At 58.6% G+C, this 14,294-nt stretch overlaps 2 protein-coding genes across 2 annotated transcripts in view; both read right to left on the bottom strand.

The window, feature by feature from the left end:
- LOC146427168 (V-type proton ATPase catalytic subunit A-like) overlaps positions 1-4,660 on the bottom strand; it is a 6,492-nt gene extending 1,832 nt beyond the window's left edge. Inside the window, exons 1-5 of the mRNA XM_085082193.1 lie at positions 4,137-4,660; positions 3,534-3,662; positions 2,437-2,651; positions 1,517-1,654; positions 337-501 (exon numbers count right to left, since the gene is read on the bottom strand). Coding sequence (XP_084938319.1) covers positions 337-501; positions 1,517-1,654; positions 2,437-2,651; positions 3,534-3,662; positions 4,137-4,218 — 729 coding nt within the window. The 5' untranslated portion in view covers positions 4,219-4,660. The remainder of the gene's footprint in view (positions 1-336; positions 502-1,516; positions 1,655-2,436; positions 2,652-3,533; positions 3,663-4,136) is intronic.
- Positions 4,661-7,845: 3,185 nt separating this feature from the next.
- LOC146427169 (prefoldin subunit 2-like) lies at positions 7,846-14,252 on the bottom strand. Its single transcript, XM_085082582.1, has 4 exons — positions 14,145-14,252; positions 11,154-11,242; positions 9,775-9,898; positions 7,846-8,079 (listed from the first exon to the last, which is right to left on the bottom strand). The coding sequence occupies exons 1-4, from the start codon at positions 14,202-14,204 to the stop codon at positions 7,912-7,914; spliced, it is 441 nt and encodes a 146-aa protein (XP_084938708.1). The 5' UTR covers positions 14,205-14,252; the 3' UTR covers positions 7,846-7,911.
- Positions 14,253-14,294: the final 42 nt, after the last annotated feature.

A 14,294-nucleotide genomic window follows, 5' to 3' on the forward strand; every position in this document is an offset into this window, starting at 1 on the left:
AATCTCATTCTCTACAAGAACAGCGCACCCCCACAATCCTGATCCCGATCCCAATCCCAATCCCATTCCCCACAGGAACAGCACACCCCCACAATCTTCATCCCGATCCCAATCCCATTCCCCACAGGAACAGCACGCTCCCACAATCCTGATCCCGATCCCCATCCCAATCCTGATCCCAATCCCTACAGGAGCTGCACACCCCCACAGTCCCGATCCCGATCCCAATCCCGATCCCAATCCGTACAGGAGCTGCACACCCCCACAATCCCCATCCCAATCCCGATCCCATCCCCATCCCCACAATCCCAATCCCAATCCCAATCCCGCTCCCACTGCCGCTCCGTACGGGAAGAGCGCGTCCAGCACCCTCTGGCCGGTCAGCAGCGGGTGGTTTGCCGGGAGCTTCTCGGCCACGGGCCGGACCTGCCGGACTGGCCACACCTGGATCATGGAGAGAGGCTCGCGGAGCCCCTGGAACTCCAGCTCCAGCACCACGTCCTGCGGGAGCGGAGCGGGATTGGAGCGGGATAGACCGGAATCAAACAGGATCGGATCGGGATCGACCGGGATTGGATCGGGATCGACCGGGATTGGCATGGGATAAACAGGGATTGGCACAGGGTAATCCGGGATTGGATCGGGATAGACCGGGATCGGCACGGGATACACCAGGATTGGATCGGGATCGGCCAAGATTGGATCGGGATTGGGACAGGGATAAGGATCAGTGTTCAGGGCGATCGGGTCGGGACATGAATCGGGGTTGGGGTCGGGGTCGGGGTCGGGACCGGGACCAGGACCGGGACCAGAACCGGGGCCGGGATCGTCGGGAGAACGATCGGGGGCGGGACAGGGGTCAGGGGCGGAGCCGATGTCGGGAGCGGGATTGGGATCAGGGAGGATCGGGACTGGGATCAGACCGGGATCAGCTGGGATCGGCCAGGATCGGATCGGGATCAGCCGGGACTGGACCGGGACACCCCGCCCGGCCTCCACTCCCCCCGGCCCCCCATCATCCCAATCCCGGTCCCACTGATCCCCATCCCAGTGAGCCCGTCCCTACTGGAACAATGCCCCCACCCGAGCCCAATCACAACCCCAATCCCCATCCCCATCCAAATCCCAACCCCAATCCCAGTCCTGATCCCAATCCCGAACCCAATCCCACTCCCGATGATCCTGACCCCGATCCAAATCCCGACCATAATCCTGATCCCAATCCCTCTCCCACCGATCCCGGTCCTGACCCCAATCCCGATCCCGTTGATCCCAACCCCGATTCCGACCCCACTCCCAGTCCCGACCCCGACCCCAATCCCGCTCCTCCTGATCCCAATCCCAATCCCAATACCGCTCCCGCTGATCCCAGTCTCCGTCCCAATCCCAATCCCAATCCCAGTCCCAATCCCTCTGATCCCAGTCCCGGTCCCGATCCCAATCCCGCCCCCAGTCCCGCCCCCAGTCCCGCCCCCAGTCCCGCTGTCCCCGCTGTCCCCGCTGTCCCCTGGCTCACGGCCGCTCCGTAGTGCCCGGGCGGGGCGATGTAGGTGACAGTCCCTCTGCTCCGCGGTGGCACCATCAGCCGGTGCTGCAGCAGCGAGTTCTCCGCCACTGTCCCGTAGATGTCCCCGCCCGTCACGTGGCTGCCCACCTGCGACACGCCGGGGACACGGCGGGGACACCGTCAGGGACCCCCGGGGGGCTGAGCCGTCTGTGTGTCCCCGTGTCCCCAAATGTCCCTGCATCATCCATGTGCCTGTGACCCCAATGTCCCCGTGTCCCCAATGTCCCCGTGTCCCCAATGTCCCCGCGACCCCCGTGTGCCCATGATCCCCGTGTCCCCCCACGTTCTCCCCGTCCCTATGTCCCCATATCCCCGTGACCCCGTGTCCCCCAATGTCCCCCGTGTCCCCCAATGTCCCCCGTGTCCCTGCATTCCCAGTGTCCCCGTGTCCCCATGTCCCCACCTCCCCCGTGTCCCTAATGTCCCCCGTGTTCTCCATGTCCCCTGTATCTCTGCATCCGCATGTCCCTAATGTCCCCACGTCCCCGTGTCCCTCCAGACACAGGGGCTGGGGGCACAGGACAAAGGGACAGGGAGGGGACAAGAGGTCGGGGAGGACAGAGGGGACAGGGAAGGGACAGAGGAATAGCATGGAGGGACAGGGAGGGGAGGGGACAGGGAGACAGAGAGGGGACAGAGGATCTGGGAGGAGGGAGGGGACAGGGAAGGGATAGAGGGACAGGACGGGAGGGACAGGGAAGGGACAGGCCGGGGGTCGGGGAGGGGACAGGTGGACAGGACACGGGGGTCAGGGAAGGGACAGAGGGTCTGGGAGGACAGAGGGGCGGGGTGGGAACAGGGAAGGGACAGGACAGAGGTCAGGGAAGTGACACGGGGACACTCCGGGGGCTCGGGGAGGGATCACGCACCCGGATGTTCTTGCTGGGGACAAAGTCCCAGGCCAGGTGTCGCGGCAGCGCGGGGACGTTGGTGCCCCGCGGGATGTAGATGCTGCGCGTGGCCTCGGCGATGTCGCGCAGGGGTCGCTGGATGCCATCGAAGATGGAGCCCAGGATGCCAGGGCCCAGCTCCACCGACAGCGGCGTGCCCGTGCGCAGCACCGGGTCACCCACCTGAACCCCCGCTGGCACCGCTCAGGAATGGCACCGCGACACCGCGACACAGGGACAGCGGGGACAGCGGGGACAGTGGGGACAGCGGGGATGGGGACAGCGGGGATGGGGACAGCGGGGACAGCGAGGATGGGGACAGAGGGGATGGGGCAGGATGGGAGACAGCGGAAGCGGGGGACAGCGGGGACAACGGAGGGACAGCGGGGATGGGGACAGAGGGGACAGCGGGGACAACGGAGGGACAGCGGGGACTTGGGGACAGAGGGGACAGCGGGGGACAGCGGGTATGGGGACAGCGGGACCGGGTGAAAGAGGGGACTGGGCGGGACGAGGGGGACAGAAGGGACTGGGCGATTGCGGGAGGCGGGAGAGGGGTGGCAGCAGGGACAGGGAGAGGACACGGGGACAGGGAGGGGACAGGGAGGGGACAGGGCGGGGGGATAGGGAGGGGACAGGGCAGGCTGTGGGGACAAGGAAGGCACAGGACACGGGGACAGGGAGGGGACAGAGGGCACAGGACAGGGGGGACAAGGGAGACGGGGTGGCAGGACAGGAGGGGAGGGACAGGATGGGGGGCGGGGAGGGGAGAGGACACGGGGACAGGGAGGGGACAGGGCAGAAGGGAGGGACAAGGGAGGGGACAGAAGAGGGGGACAGGGGATGAGGAGGGGACAGGACAGAGGGGACAGAGCAGGATGGGGACGGGACAGAGGCTCGGCGAGGGACAGGGAGGGGACAGAGGGAGGGGACAGAGGGAGGGGACAGCAGAGGGTGGCAGGGACAGGACGGGGGGCGCGGGGGGGACAAAAGCGGGGCGCGACAGGGCTGACCCAGAGAAGGGTGGCGGGGAGGGGACCCGGGGACAGCAGGGAGGGGACACGGGGCCAGGATACAGGTCTCCTCGTACACCTGCAGTGTCGCCATGTCCCCCTCCAGGCGGATGATCTCCCCCACGAGCTCGGCGTGTCCCACCCGCACCAGCTCGTACATGGCCGCGCCCGCCATGCGCGTGGCTGTCACCACTGCGGGGACACTCCGCGGTCACCCTGACCGGCCCGGGGCCACCACCCTCCGCCATCCCCCCTGTCCCCAGTCCAGCTCCCGGTGTCACCACCCCTCCTGGGACCCCTCTGTCCCCAGCCCTGTCACCTCCCCGCGACCACCCCCGGGTTCTCTCCCACCTTGTCCCACACCTGTTCCCTCTCCTGTCCCCTCCCTCATTGTCCCCATCCCTGTCCCCATTTTAGACGCCCAAAGGCCATCGGTGTCCCCATCCCCGGCTGTCCCCACGATGTCCCCTCCTGTTCCCAACCCTGTCCCTTCTGCACGACCATCCCCGGGTCCTCCCCCACCTTGTCCCCATCCCTGTTCCTCTCCTGTCCCCTCCCCGGCTGCTCCTCCCCCACTGTCCCCAAGGGCCATCGGGGTTCCCATCCCTGGCTGTCCCCACAATGTCCCCACAATGTCCCCACGCTGTCCCCGCGCTGTCCCCGTACCAGGCCCGGACACGCCATGCACGGAGCCCACGAGGCTCTCGCGCTCGATGTCGTCCAGCCGTGTCCCCCGTGTCGCCTCCATGGTGTCCCCACGCCGCGCGGTGGCACCGCCGTTAAATGGCCCCGAGCGCCGGTGACAACCGGCCGGGCCCGGCGACAAGGGGACACGGCAGGTGTGGCACTGTGTGCAGTCAACAGCGCTGTCCCACCCCCGGGGACACCGCGGGGACAGCGGGGTGACACCGGCCGGGCTCGGGGACAGGTGACACGGCAGGTGTGGCACTGCGTGCAGTCAGCAGCCGTGTCCCGCCGCTCTGGGTGACACCGGGTGACACCGGGTGACACCGGAATGCACCGAGCTGAGCCCGGCTCGGCTGATGGGGACACTGCCCGGTGTCCTTGTCACCTCCCTGCCGTGTCCTTGTCACCCCACCCCCGTCCTCGTCACCTCCCTGCCGTGTCTTTGTCACCTCCCCGTGTCTTTGTCACCCCTTTTTTGTCACCCCCTGTGTCTCTGTCACCCCCCGATTGTCACCTCCCTGCCATATCCTTGTCACCCCGTCCCTGTCACCTCTGTCACCCGTTTGTCACCCCCTGCCGTGCCCTTGTCACCCTTCTTTTGTCAACCCCTATGTCACTGTCACCTGTCACCCCCCGATTGTCACCTCCCTGCCGTGTCTTTGTCACCTCTCTGCCGTGTCCTTGTCATCCAATCCCCGTCCTTGTCACCCCCCTTGTCTTTGTCACCCCTGTATCCTTGTCACCTCCCCGTGTCTTTGTCACCCCCGTTTTTTGTCACCAGCTCTGTCACCTGTCACCCTCTTTTTTTGTCACCCCGCGGTGTCCCCAGGCTCCACCCCTCGGGGTGTCACAGGCACAGTTTGGTGTCCCAAACTCCCTCACTTTGGGGTTTCATCCTGTCCATTTTGGGGTCCCTGTCACCATTTTGGGGTCCCTGTCACCATTTTGGGGTCCTCCCCCTTTTATGGTCCCACCGCCCCATTTTTGGGGTCCCAGCCTCACATTTTGGGGTCTCCCAACTCCTACATTTGGGGGTTTCACCTCCCCCATTTTGGGGCCCAAACCCCCCATTTTGGGGTCCCCCATCCCCAATTCCGGTTCCCACAACTCCCCATTTTGGGGTCCAAACCCCCCATTTTGGGGTCCCCCATCCCCAATTTCGGGTCCCACAACTCCCCATTTTGGGGTTTCACACCCCCAATTTGAGGTCCCCCAACTCCCACATTTTGGGGTTTCACCCCATACATTTTAGACTCCCCCCTCCCCAATTTAGGATCTCCCCACCTCCTCATTTTGGGGTTCCCCATCCCCAATTTCGAATCCCACAACTCCCGCATTATGGGGTTTTCACTTCCCCATTTTGGGGTCCAACCCAATCCATTTTGGGGTTTCACAGCCCAATCTATTTTGGGGTCCCCCAGGTCCCTCATTTTGGGGTTTCACCCCATCCACTTTGGGTTCCCTTATGCCAATTTTGGGGTCCAACCCTCCCATTTTGGGGTTTCCCCCCCCACATTTTAGGGTCCCCCAACTCCAATTTAGGAACCCCTACCTCCATTTTTTGGGTTCCAACCCCCCATTTTTGGGGTCCTCCCTCCCCAGTTTAGGATCTCCCCACCCCCCACTTTGGGATCCCCCATCCCCAGTTTCAGATCCCACAACTCCCACATTATGGGATTTCCCTTCCCCAGTTTGGGGTCGCCCAAGTCCCACATTTTGGGGTTTCACTCCATCCACTTTGGGGTCCCTTATGCCAATTTTGGGGTCCAATCCCCATTTTGGGGTCTCACCCCGCTCCTTTTGGGGTTTCACATTCCCATTTTAGGGTTCCCCAACTCCCTCATTTTGGGGTTTCCATTCCCCATTTTGGGGTTTCACATCCCTAATTTGGGGTCCCCCAACTCCCACATTTTGGGGTCCCACCTCCCCATTTTTGGGGTCCCCTATCCCCCATTTTGGGGTATTTCATCCCCAATTTGTGGTCCAACCCCCCATTTAGGGGTTTCACCTCATACATTTTAGGATCCCCCAACTCCAATTTAGGATCCCCTCTCTCTATTTTTTGGGGTTTCGCCCCCCGACTTTGGGGTCCCCATCCCCAATTTAGGATCTCCCCATCCCCCCCCATTTTGGGGTCCAACCTCCTCATTTTTGGGGTTCTACCCTCCATTTTTGGGGTCCCATGCCCTCAATTTAGGATCTCCCCATCCCCCCATTTTTGGGGTCCAACCCAATCCATTTTGGGGTCCCACCCTTCCCATTTGGGGTTTCACATCCCCACTTTGGGGTCCCCCAAGTCCCACATTTTGGGGTTTCACCCCATCCACTTTGGGGTCCTCCCTCCCCAATTTAGGATCTCCTCACCCCCACATTTTGGGGTCCAACCTCCTCATTTTTGGGGTCCCCCATCCCCAATTTGGGGTCCCACAACTCCCACATCATGGGATTTCCCTTTCCCAATTTGGGGTCGCCCAAGTCCCACATTTTGGGGTTTCACCCCATACATTTTGGGGTCCCTTATGCCAATTTTGGGATCCAACCCCATTTTGGGGTCTCACCCCGTTCCTTTTGGGGTTTCACATTCCCATTTTAGGGTCCCCCAACTCCCTCATTTTGGGGTTTCCATTCCCCATTTTGGGGTTTCACATCCCCAATTTAGGGTCCCCCAACTCCCACATTCTGAGGTTTCACCCTATCCTATTTTGAGGTCCAAGCCCCCATTTTTGGGTCCCCCAACTCCCTCATTTCAGGTTTTCACCCCATCCGCTTTGGGGTCCCCAACTCCCACATTTTGGGGTCCCACACCCCCAATTTATGACCCATTCTGGTGTCCCACCCCCCCCATTTTGGGGTTTCACATCCTCAATTTGAGATCCCCTAACTCACTCATTTTGGGGTTTCACATCCCCAATTTGGGGTCCAACCCCCCATTTTTGGGGTCCCCCAGCCCCAATTCGGGTCCCACAACACCCACCTTATGGGATTTCCCCTCCCCCATTTTGGGGTCCCACCCTTCCCATTTTGGGATTTCCCTTCCCCATTTTGGGGTCCCCCAGCCCCAATTCGGGGTCACTTATCTCCATTTTTTGGGGTTTTTGGGACTTTGGGCATCCAATTTAGGATCCCAAATTTAGGATCTCCCCACCCCCCCATTTTTGGGTCCAACCCCTCCATTTTTGGGGTCCCACCTCCTCATTTTGGGGTCCCCATTACCAATTTCAGGTCCCACAACTCCCACCTTATGGGATTTCCCCTCCTCCATTTTGGGGTCCCACCTTCCCATTTTGGGGTTTCACATCCCCAATTTGGGGTCCTAAACTCCCTCATTTTGGGGTTTCACCCCATCCATTTTTGGGGTCCCACACCTCCAATTTGGGGTCCTAAACTCCCTGATTTTGGGGTTTCACCCCATCCATTTTAGGGTTTCACCCCCCCATTTTTGGGGTCCCACAGCCCCAATTTATGACCCATTTTGGGGTCCAACCTCCCCATTTTGGGATCCCCTAACTCACTCATTTTGGGGTTTCACATCCCCATTTTGGGGTCCAACCCCCCATTTTTGGGGTCCCCCAACTCCCTCATTTTGGGGTTTCACCCCATTTTGGGGTCCCACCCCCCCAATTTATGTCCCATTTCCACACCCAACCCCCTCACCCCAACCCCTTTTTCCCCACAAAACACCCCAAAATTTTTTCCCAAACTCCCATTTATTCCCCAAAGCCCCCAAACGCCCCCAAGCCGGGGTTTTGGGGTGTCAGGACACCAGCACCCCTGCCGAGCTGCCCTTGCCCCCCTCGGGGCCGTCGCGGCTTTTGGGGTCATCCTCTCCCACCAGGCGGATGTTGTGGCGTTCCCGAAACTCCGTCAGCTCCCGACCCTTGGCTTGGAGCTGCTGGGACAGGGCCTCGATCAGCTTCGAGATCTGGGGAGAGAAATGGGGAAAATAATGGGAAAATGGGAAAAAATCAGCTTTGGAATGTGGGGAAAATGAGCCTCGATCAGCTTCGAGATCTGGGGAGAGAAACAGGGAAATTGGGAAAAAATGCGAAAAAACAGCCTCGATCAGCTTGGAGATCTGGGGAGAAAAATGGGGAAAAATAATGGGAAAATGGGAAAAAATGGGAAAATGGGATCTGTGAGTTCCCTTGGCCTGGAGCTGCTGGGCCAGAGCCTCGATCAGCTTCGAGATCTGCAAAATGGGGAGAAAAATCAGGAAATTGGGAAAAATGGGAAAAAAACAGCGTCGATCAGCTTGGAGATCTGGGGAGAAAAATGGGGAAAATAATGGGAAAATGGGAAAAAATGGGATCTGTCAGTTCCCTTGGCCTGCAGCTGCTGGGCCAGAGCCTCGATCAGCTTCGAGATCTGGGGAGAAAAATGGGGAAAAATCATGGGAAAATGGGAAAAAACAGCCTTGATCAGCTTGGAAATCTGGGGAGAAAAACGGGGAAAATAATGGGAAAATGGGAAAAAATGTGAAAAAACTGCCTGGATCAGCTTGGAGATCTGGGGAGAAAAATTAGAAAAAATCAGCTTGGAGATCTGGGCAGAAAAATGGGGAAATTGGGAAAAAACTGCCTCGATCAGCTTGGAGATCTGCAAAATGGGGAGAAAAGTGGGAAAAATGGGTTCTGTCAGTTCCCTTGGCCTGCAGCTGCTGGGCTAGAGCCTCGATCAGCTTGGAGATCTGGGGAGAAAAATGGGGAAAATGGGAAAAAATCAGCTTTAAAATGTGGGCAAAATGAGCCTCGATCAGCTTGGAGATCTGAAAATGGGGAAAAAACAGGGAAAATGGGAAAAACAGGAAAAAAATCAGCTTGGAGATATGGGGAGAAAAACAGGAAAAATAATGGGAAAATGGGAAAAAACCAGCTTTGGAATGTGGGGAAAACGGGAAAAAACCACCTCGATCGGCTTGGAGATCTGGGGGGAAAAATGGGGAAAAATCAGCTTGGGAGGAAAAAGGGAACAAATGGGGCTCAATCAGCTTGGAAATGGGGAAAAGGGGAGGGAAAGGGGAAAGGAAAAGGAGAGGAAAGGGGAGGAAAAGGGGAATTTTAGCTCATTTTTTGGGATGCCAGTGGATTTTGGGCTATCCCACCACATTTTTTGGGCATCCCATTGGATTTTTATGGGATCCCAGTGGGTTTTGAGATATCCCAGCAGGTTTTTTTGGGATCCCAGTGGACTTTGGGTTATCCCAGCAGGTTTTTATGGAATCCAAACAGATTTTTATGGGATCCCAGTGGGTTTTAGGATATCCCAGTGGATCTCAGGCTATCCCAGAAGATTTTGTTGGGCATCCCAATGGATTTGTTGGGCTACCTCAGTGGATTTGGGGCTATCCCAGCACATTTTATAGGATCCCAGTGGATTTCAGGCCATCCCAGTGGGTTTTGGGATATCCCAGTGGATTTTTATGGGATCCCAGTGGGTTTTAGGATCTCCCAGTGGATTTTAGGATATCCCAATGGATTTTTTTGGGATACCCCATTAGATTTTTATGGGATCCCAGTGGATTTTATGATACCCCAGTGGGTTTTGGGATATCCCAATAGATTTTTATGGGATCCCAGTGGGTTTTGGGATATCCCAGTGGGTTTTGGGATCTCCAGACCTGCTCCTTGTTGGTCTCCAGGGCAGGCAGCACCTCCTTCACTGTTCTCTCCACCAGAACTCCTCCAACCATCCGGAAACACTTCCTGGTGGGATCAACCTCCCGCAGGGTCTCGATCACCAGGCTGGGAAAAGGGGTGGGATCCCCAAAATTCAGCCAAATCCATCCCCCAAATCCATCCCAATCCATCCCAAATAATGCCCAAATCCATCCCAAACCCACCTCCCGCAGGGTCTCAATCACCAGGCTGGGAAAGGGGTGGGATCCCCCAAATTCAGCCAAATCCACCCCAAATCCATCCCAAATCCACCCCAAATCCATCCCAAAGCTATCCCCAAATCCCCCCCAAATCAACCTCCCGCAGGGTCTCGATCACCAGGCTGGAAAGGGGTCAGGATACCCTAAATCCATCTCAATCCACCCCAAATTCATCCCAATCCATCCCAAATCCATCCCAATCCCACTCAGAGACTCTCCACCTCCCGCAGGGTCTTGATCATCAGGCTGGGAAAGGAGGCAGGATCCCCTAAATCCATCCCAAATCCATCCCAATCCATCCCAAATCATCCCAAAGCCATCCCAATCCCACCTCCCGCAAGGTTTCGATCACCAGGCTGGAAAGGGCAGGATCCCCTAAATCCATCCCAAATCCACCCAAAATCCATCCCAAATCCATCCCAAATAATCCCCAAATCCATCCCAAACCCACCCCCTGCAGGGTCTCGATCACCAGGCTGGGAAAGGGGGTGGGATGCCCAAAATTCAGCCAAATCCATCCCAATCCATACTAAAGCCACACCAAATCCATCCCAAATCCACCCCAAATCCATCCCAAAGCTATCCCCAAATCCCCCCCAAATCAACCTCCCGCAGGGTCTCGATCACCAGGCTGGAAAGGGGTCAGGATACCCTAAATCCATCTCAATCCATCCCCCAAATCCATCCCAATCCCACTCAGAGACTCTCCAAATCTACCACAAATCCATCCCAAATCCGTCCCACAAATCCACCCCAAAATCCATCTCAAAATCCATCCTGAAATCCATCCTAAATCCATCCTAAATCCACCCCAAAATCCATCTCAAAACCCATCCCATATCCATCACAAATCCATCTCAAAATCCACCCCAAACACATCCCAAAATCCATCCAAACCCATCCTAAATCCATTCCAAACCCCAACCCCCCCCAAATCCATCCTAAATCCACCCCAAATCCATCCCAAATGCCAAGACCACCCCAAATCCCAAACCCCAAACCGCAAATCAACCCCAAACTCTACACCCCAAATCCCAAACCCCACACCACAAATCAACCCCAAACCCTACACCCCAAACCCCAAATCCCAAACCCCAGACCCCAACCCTCAAAGCCCAAACCTGTGCTCGTTGAGCTCCAGCTCCAGCTCGGCAGCTTTGGATGCCAAACCGCGCTGGTCCTGCCGGAGCCGGTTGAACCGAGACACCACCTGGGACAGGAGACTGGGATGGACTGGGAGGGACTGGGAATGGGGACTGGAGAAACTGGAATCCACTGGGATGGACTGGGATGGACTGGGATTGACTGGGATGGACTGGGAGGGAGTGGGATCGACTGGGAATGGGGATTGGAGAAACTGAGATCGACTGGGATTGACTGGGATCCACTGGGATGAACTGGGATGAACTGGGATCGACTGGAAATGGGGAATGGAGAAACTGGGATCGACTAGGATTGGCTGGGATTGACTGGGAATGGGGATTGGAGAAACTGGGATCCACTGGGATTGACTGGGATTGACTGGGATCCACTGGGACCAACTGGGATCAACTGGGACCAACTGGGAATGGGGTGGGACTGGGATCGACTGGAATAAACTGGGATCAGCTGGGACCAGGGTGGGACTGGGATTAACTGGGATTGGGATCAACTGGGAATGGGGATTGGATAAACTGGGATCAACTGGGACGGAAATGGGACTGGGATTGACTGGGAATGGGGATTGAATAAACTGGGATCCACTGGGATGGGGTGGGACTGAGATCAACAGGGATCAACTGGGAATGGGGTGGGACTGGGATGGATTGGGATTGGAGAGGTGGGATTGGGGTGGGACTAGGATCAACTGAGATTGACTGGGATCAACTGGGACCAGGGTGGGACTGGGATCCACTGGGATAAACTGGGAATGAGCATCAGATCAACTGGGATCAACTGGGACTGGGATCAACTGGGATCAGAGAGCTGGGATTGGGGTGGGACTGGGATCAACTGGGACCAGGGAGGGACTGGGATCAACTGGGACTGGGGATTGGATCAACTGGGATCAACTGGGATCGGAGACCTCGGATTGGGGTGGGATTGGGATCAACTGGGATAAAGTGGAATCAACTGGGATAAACTGGGATGGGGATCAGCTGGGATGGGAGAGCTGGGAATGGGGTGGGACTGGGATCAACTGGGATTGACTGGGATTGGGATGGGACTGGTATCAACTGGGATTGGAGAGCTGGGATTGGGGATGGGGCTGGGATCAACTGGGATCAACCGGGATTGGGATGAACTGGGACTGGAAGTCTGGGAATGGGGCTGGGATCAACTGGGATAGGAGAGCTGTGGGAATGGGATTGGGATTGGACTGGGACAGACTGGGATGGGAGATCTAGGAATGGGGTGAGAAACCTGGGACTGGGGTGGGACACCACTGAGGGCACAGTGAGAGCCCTGGGACTGGGATAAACTGGGATTGGGATCGATCAGGACGGGATTGTGGGAGTGGGATTGAGATAAACTGGGATTGGGATAAACTGGGATTGGGATTGATCAGGATGGGATTGGGATTGATCAGGGTGGGATTGGGATTGATCAATCACGATGGGATTGGGATAAAGTGGGATTGGGATTGATCAGGATGGGATTGGGATCAATCAAAACACCACCTGTGGGAATGGGATTGGGTTGGGATCAACTGGGATTGGAGACCTGGGAATGGAACTGGGATGAACTGGGATCAACTGGGGGCACCAGGAGACCCCTGGGATTGGGATCAGCTGGGACATGGACTGTGGGATTGGGATCAATCAGTCAGGATGGGATTGGGATCAACTGGGATCAACTGGAACACGGACTGTGGGACTGGGACTGGACTGGGATAAACTGGGACACCACCTGTGGGACTGGGACTGGACTGGGATCAACTGGGACACGGCCCCTCAGTGCCAGGGACCCCCACCCCAATCTCAGAGACCCCTCCTCACTCCCCAGCCCCCAATCCCAGACAGCCCTGCAAGGCCCAGGACCCTCTCCCTGGTCCCCCCGGGGTCAGGGATGTCCCCCCTGTCCCACAGCCCCCTCCCGAGCCCCCCAGGCCCAGCGACCCCTCCTCATTTCCCAGCCCCTCCCCACTATGGGGGATCTCTCCCAGACCCACAGACCCCCTCAGTCCCCAGACCCTCCTCGCTATCAGAGCCTCCCCTCATTCCCCAGCCCGAGGAGCCCCTCAGCCACCCCTCAGCCATTCCCTAACGCCCCCCGATATCAGCGACCCCTCCCCAATTCCTCCCCTCAGCCCCTCAGCCTCTCCTCATCACCACCATCCCCTCAGCCTCCCCTCCGCTTTCCCCCCTCATCCCCCATGCATTCCCAGCCCCTCTCCCTCCCAGCCCCTCTCCCCACTCCCAGCCCCCTCCCCAATTCCTCCCCTCAGCCCCTCAGCCTCTCCTCATCACCACCATCCCCGATAACAGAGACTCCTCATCGCCATCAGGAACTCTCCCTTATTCCCAAGGCCAAGGAGCCCCTCGATGTCCCCGCAGTCCCAGGAACACCCCCGGTCATTAGCGAGCGCCCCCCGACATCACGGATCCCTCCCCATCGCCCCCTCCCCAATTCCTCCCCTCAGCCCCTCAGCCTCTCCTCATCACCACCATCCCCTCAGCCTCCCCTCTCGTTTCCCCCCTCATCCCCCATGCATTCCCAGCCCCTCTCCCCATTCTCAGCCCCTCTCCCCACTCTCAGCCCCTCTCCCCACTCTCAGCCCCTCTCCCCCTCCCCATCGCCCCCTCCCCAATTGCCCCTTTCAGCCCCTCAGCCCCTCCTCATTCCCCACCATCCCCGGCAGCAGAGACCCCTCCTCGCCATCACGGGCTCGCCTCATTCCCAAGGCCAAGGAACCCCTCGATGTCCCCCGGTCATCCCCCGACATCACGAACCCCTCCCCATCGCCCCCTCCCCAATTCCTCCCCTCAGCCTCTCCTCATTCCCCACCATCCCCTCACGCAGCTCCCCTCTCGTTTCCCCCCTCACCCCCCCGTCCCGCCATTCCCAGCCCCTCTCCCCACTCCCAGCCCCTCTCCCCGTCCCCAGCCCCTCCCCAACCCCTCTCCCCTCACCTGCTCGGCGCTCAGCCCTTTCCCCGCCGCCGCCCCTCGCCCCTTCCCCGGCTCCGCCATCTCTGCCCGCGCGCCTCCTCCTCTTCCGCCCCACACCGGAAACGGAGCCGCCACTTCGGCCGCCATCTTTGTCCCGGGTGAGGCGGGGGC

The sequence above is a fragment of the Lichenostomus cassidix genome, chromosome 25 (assembly GCF_008360975.1).
Source record: "Lichenostomus cassidix isolate B80296 chromosome 25, HeHo_3.0, whole genome shotgun sequence".
Taxonomy (NCBI): Eukaryota; Metazoa; Chordata; class Aves; order Passeriformes; family Meliphagidae; genus Lichenostomus; species Lichenostomus cassidix.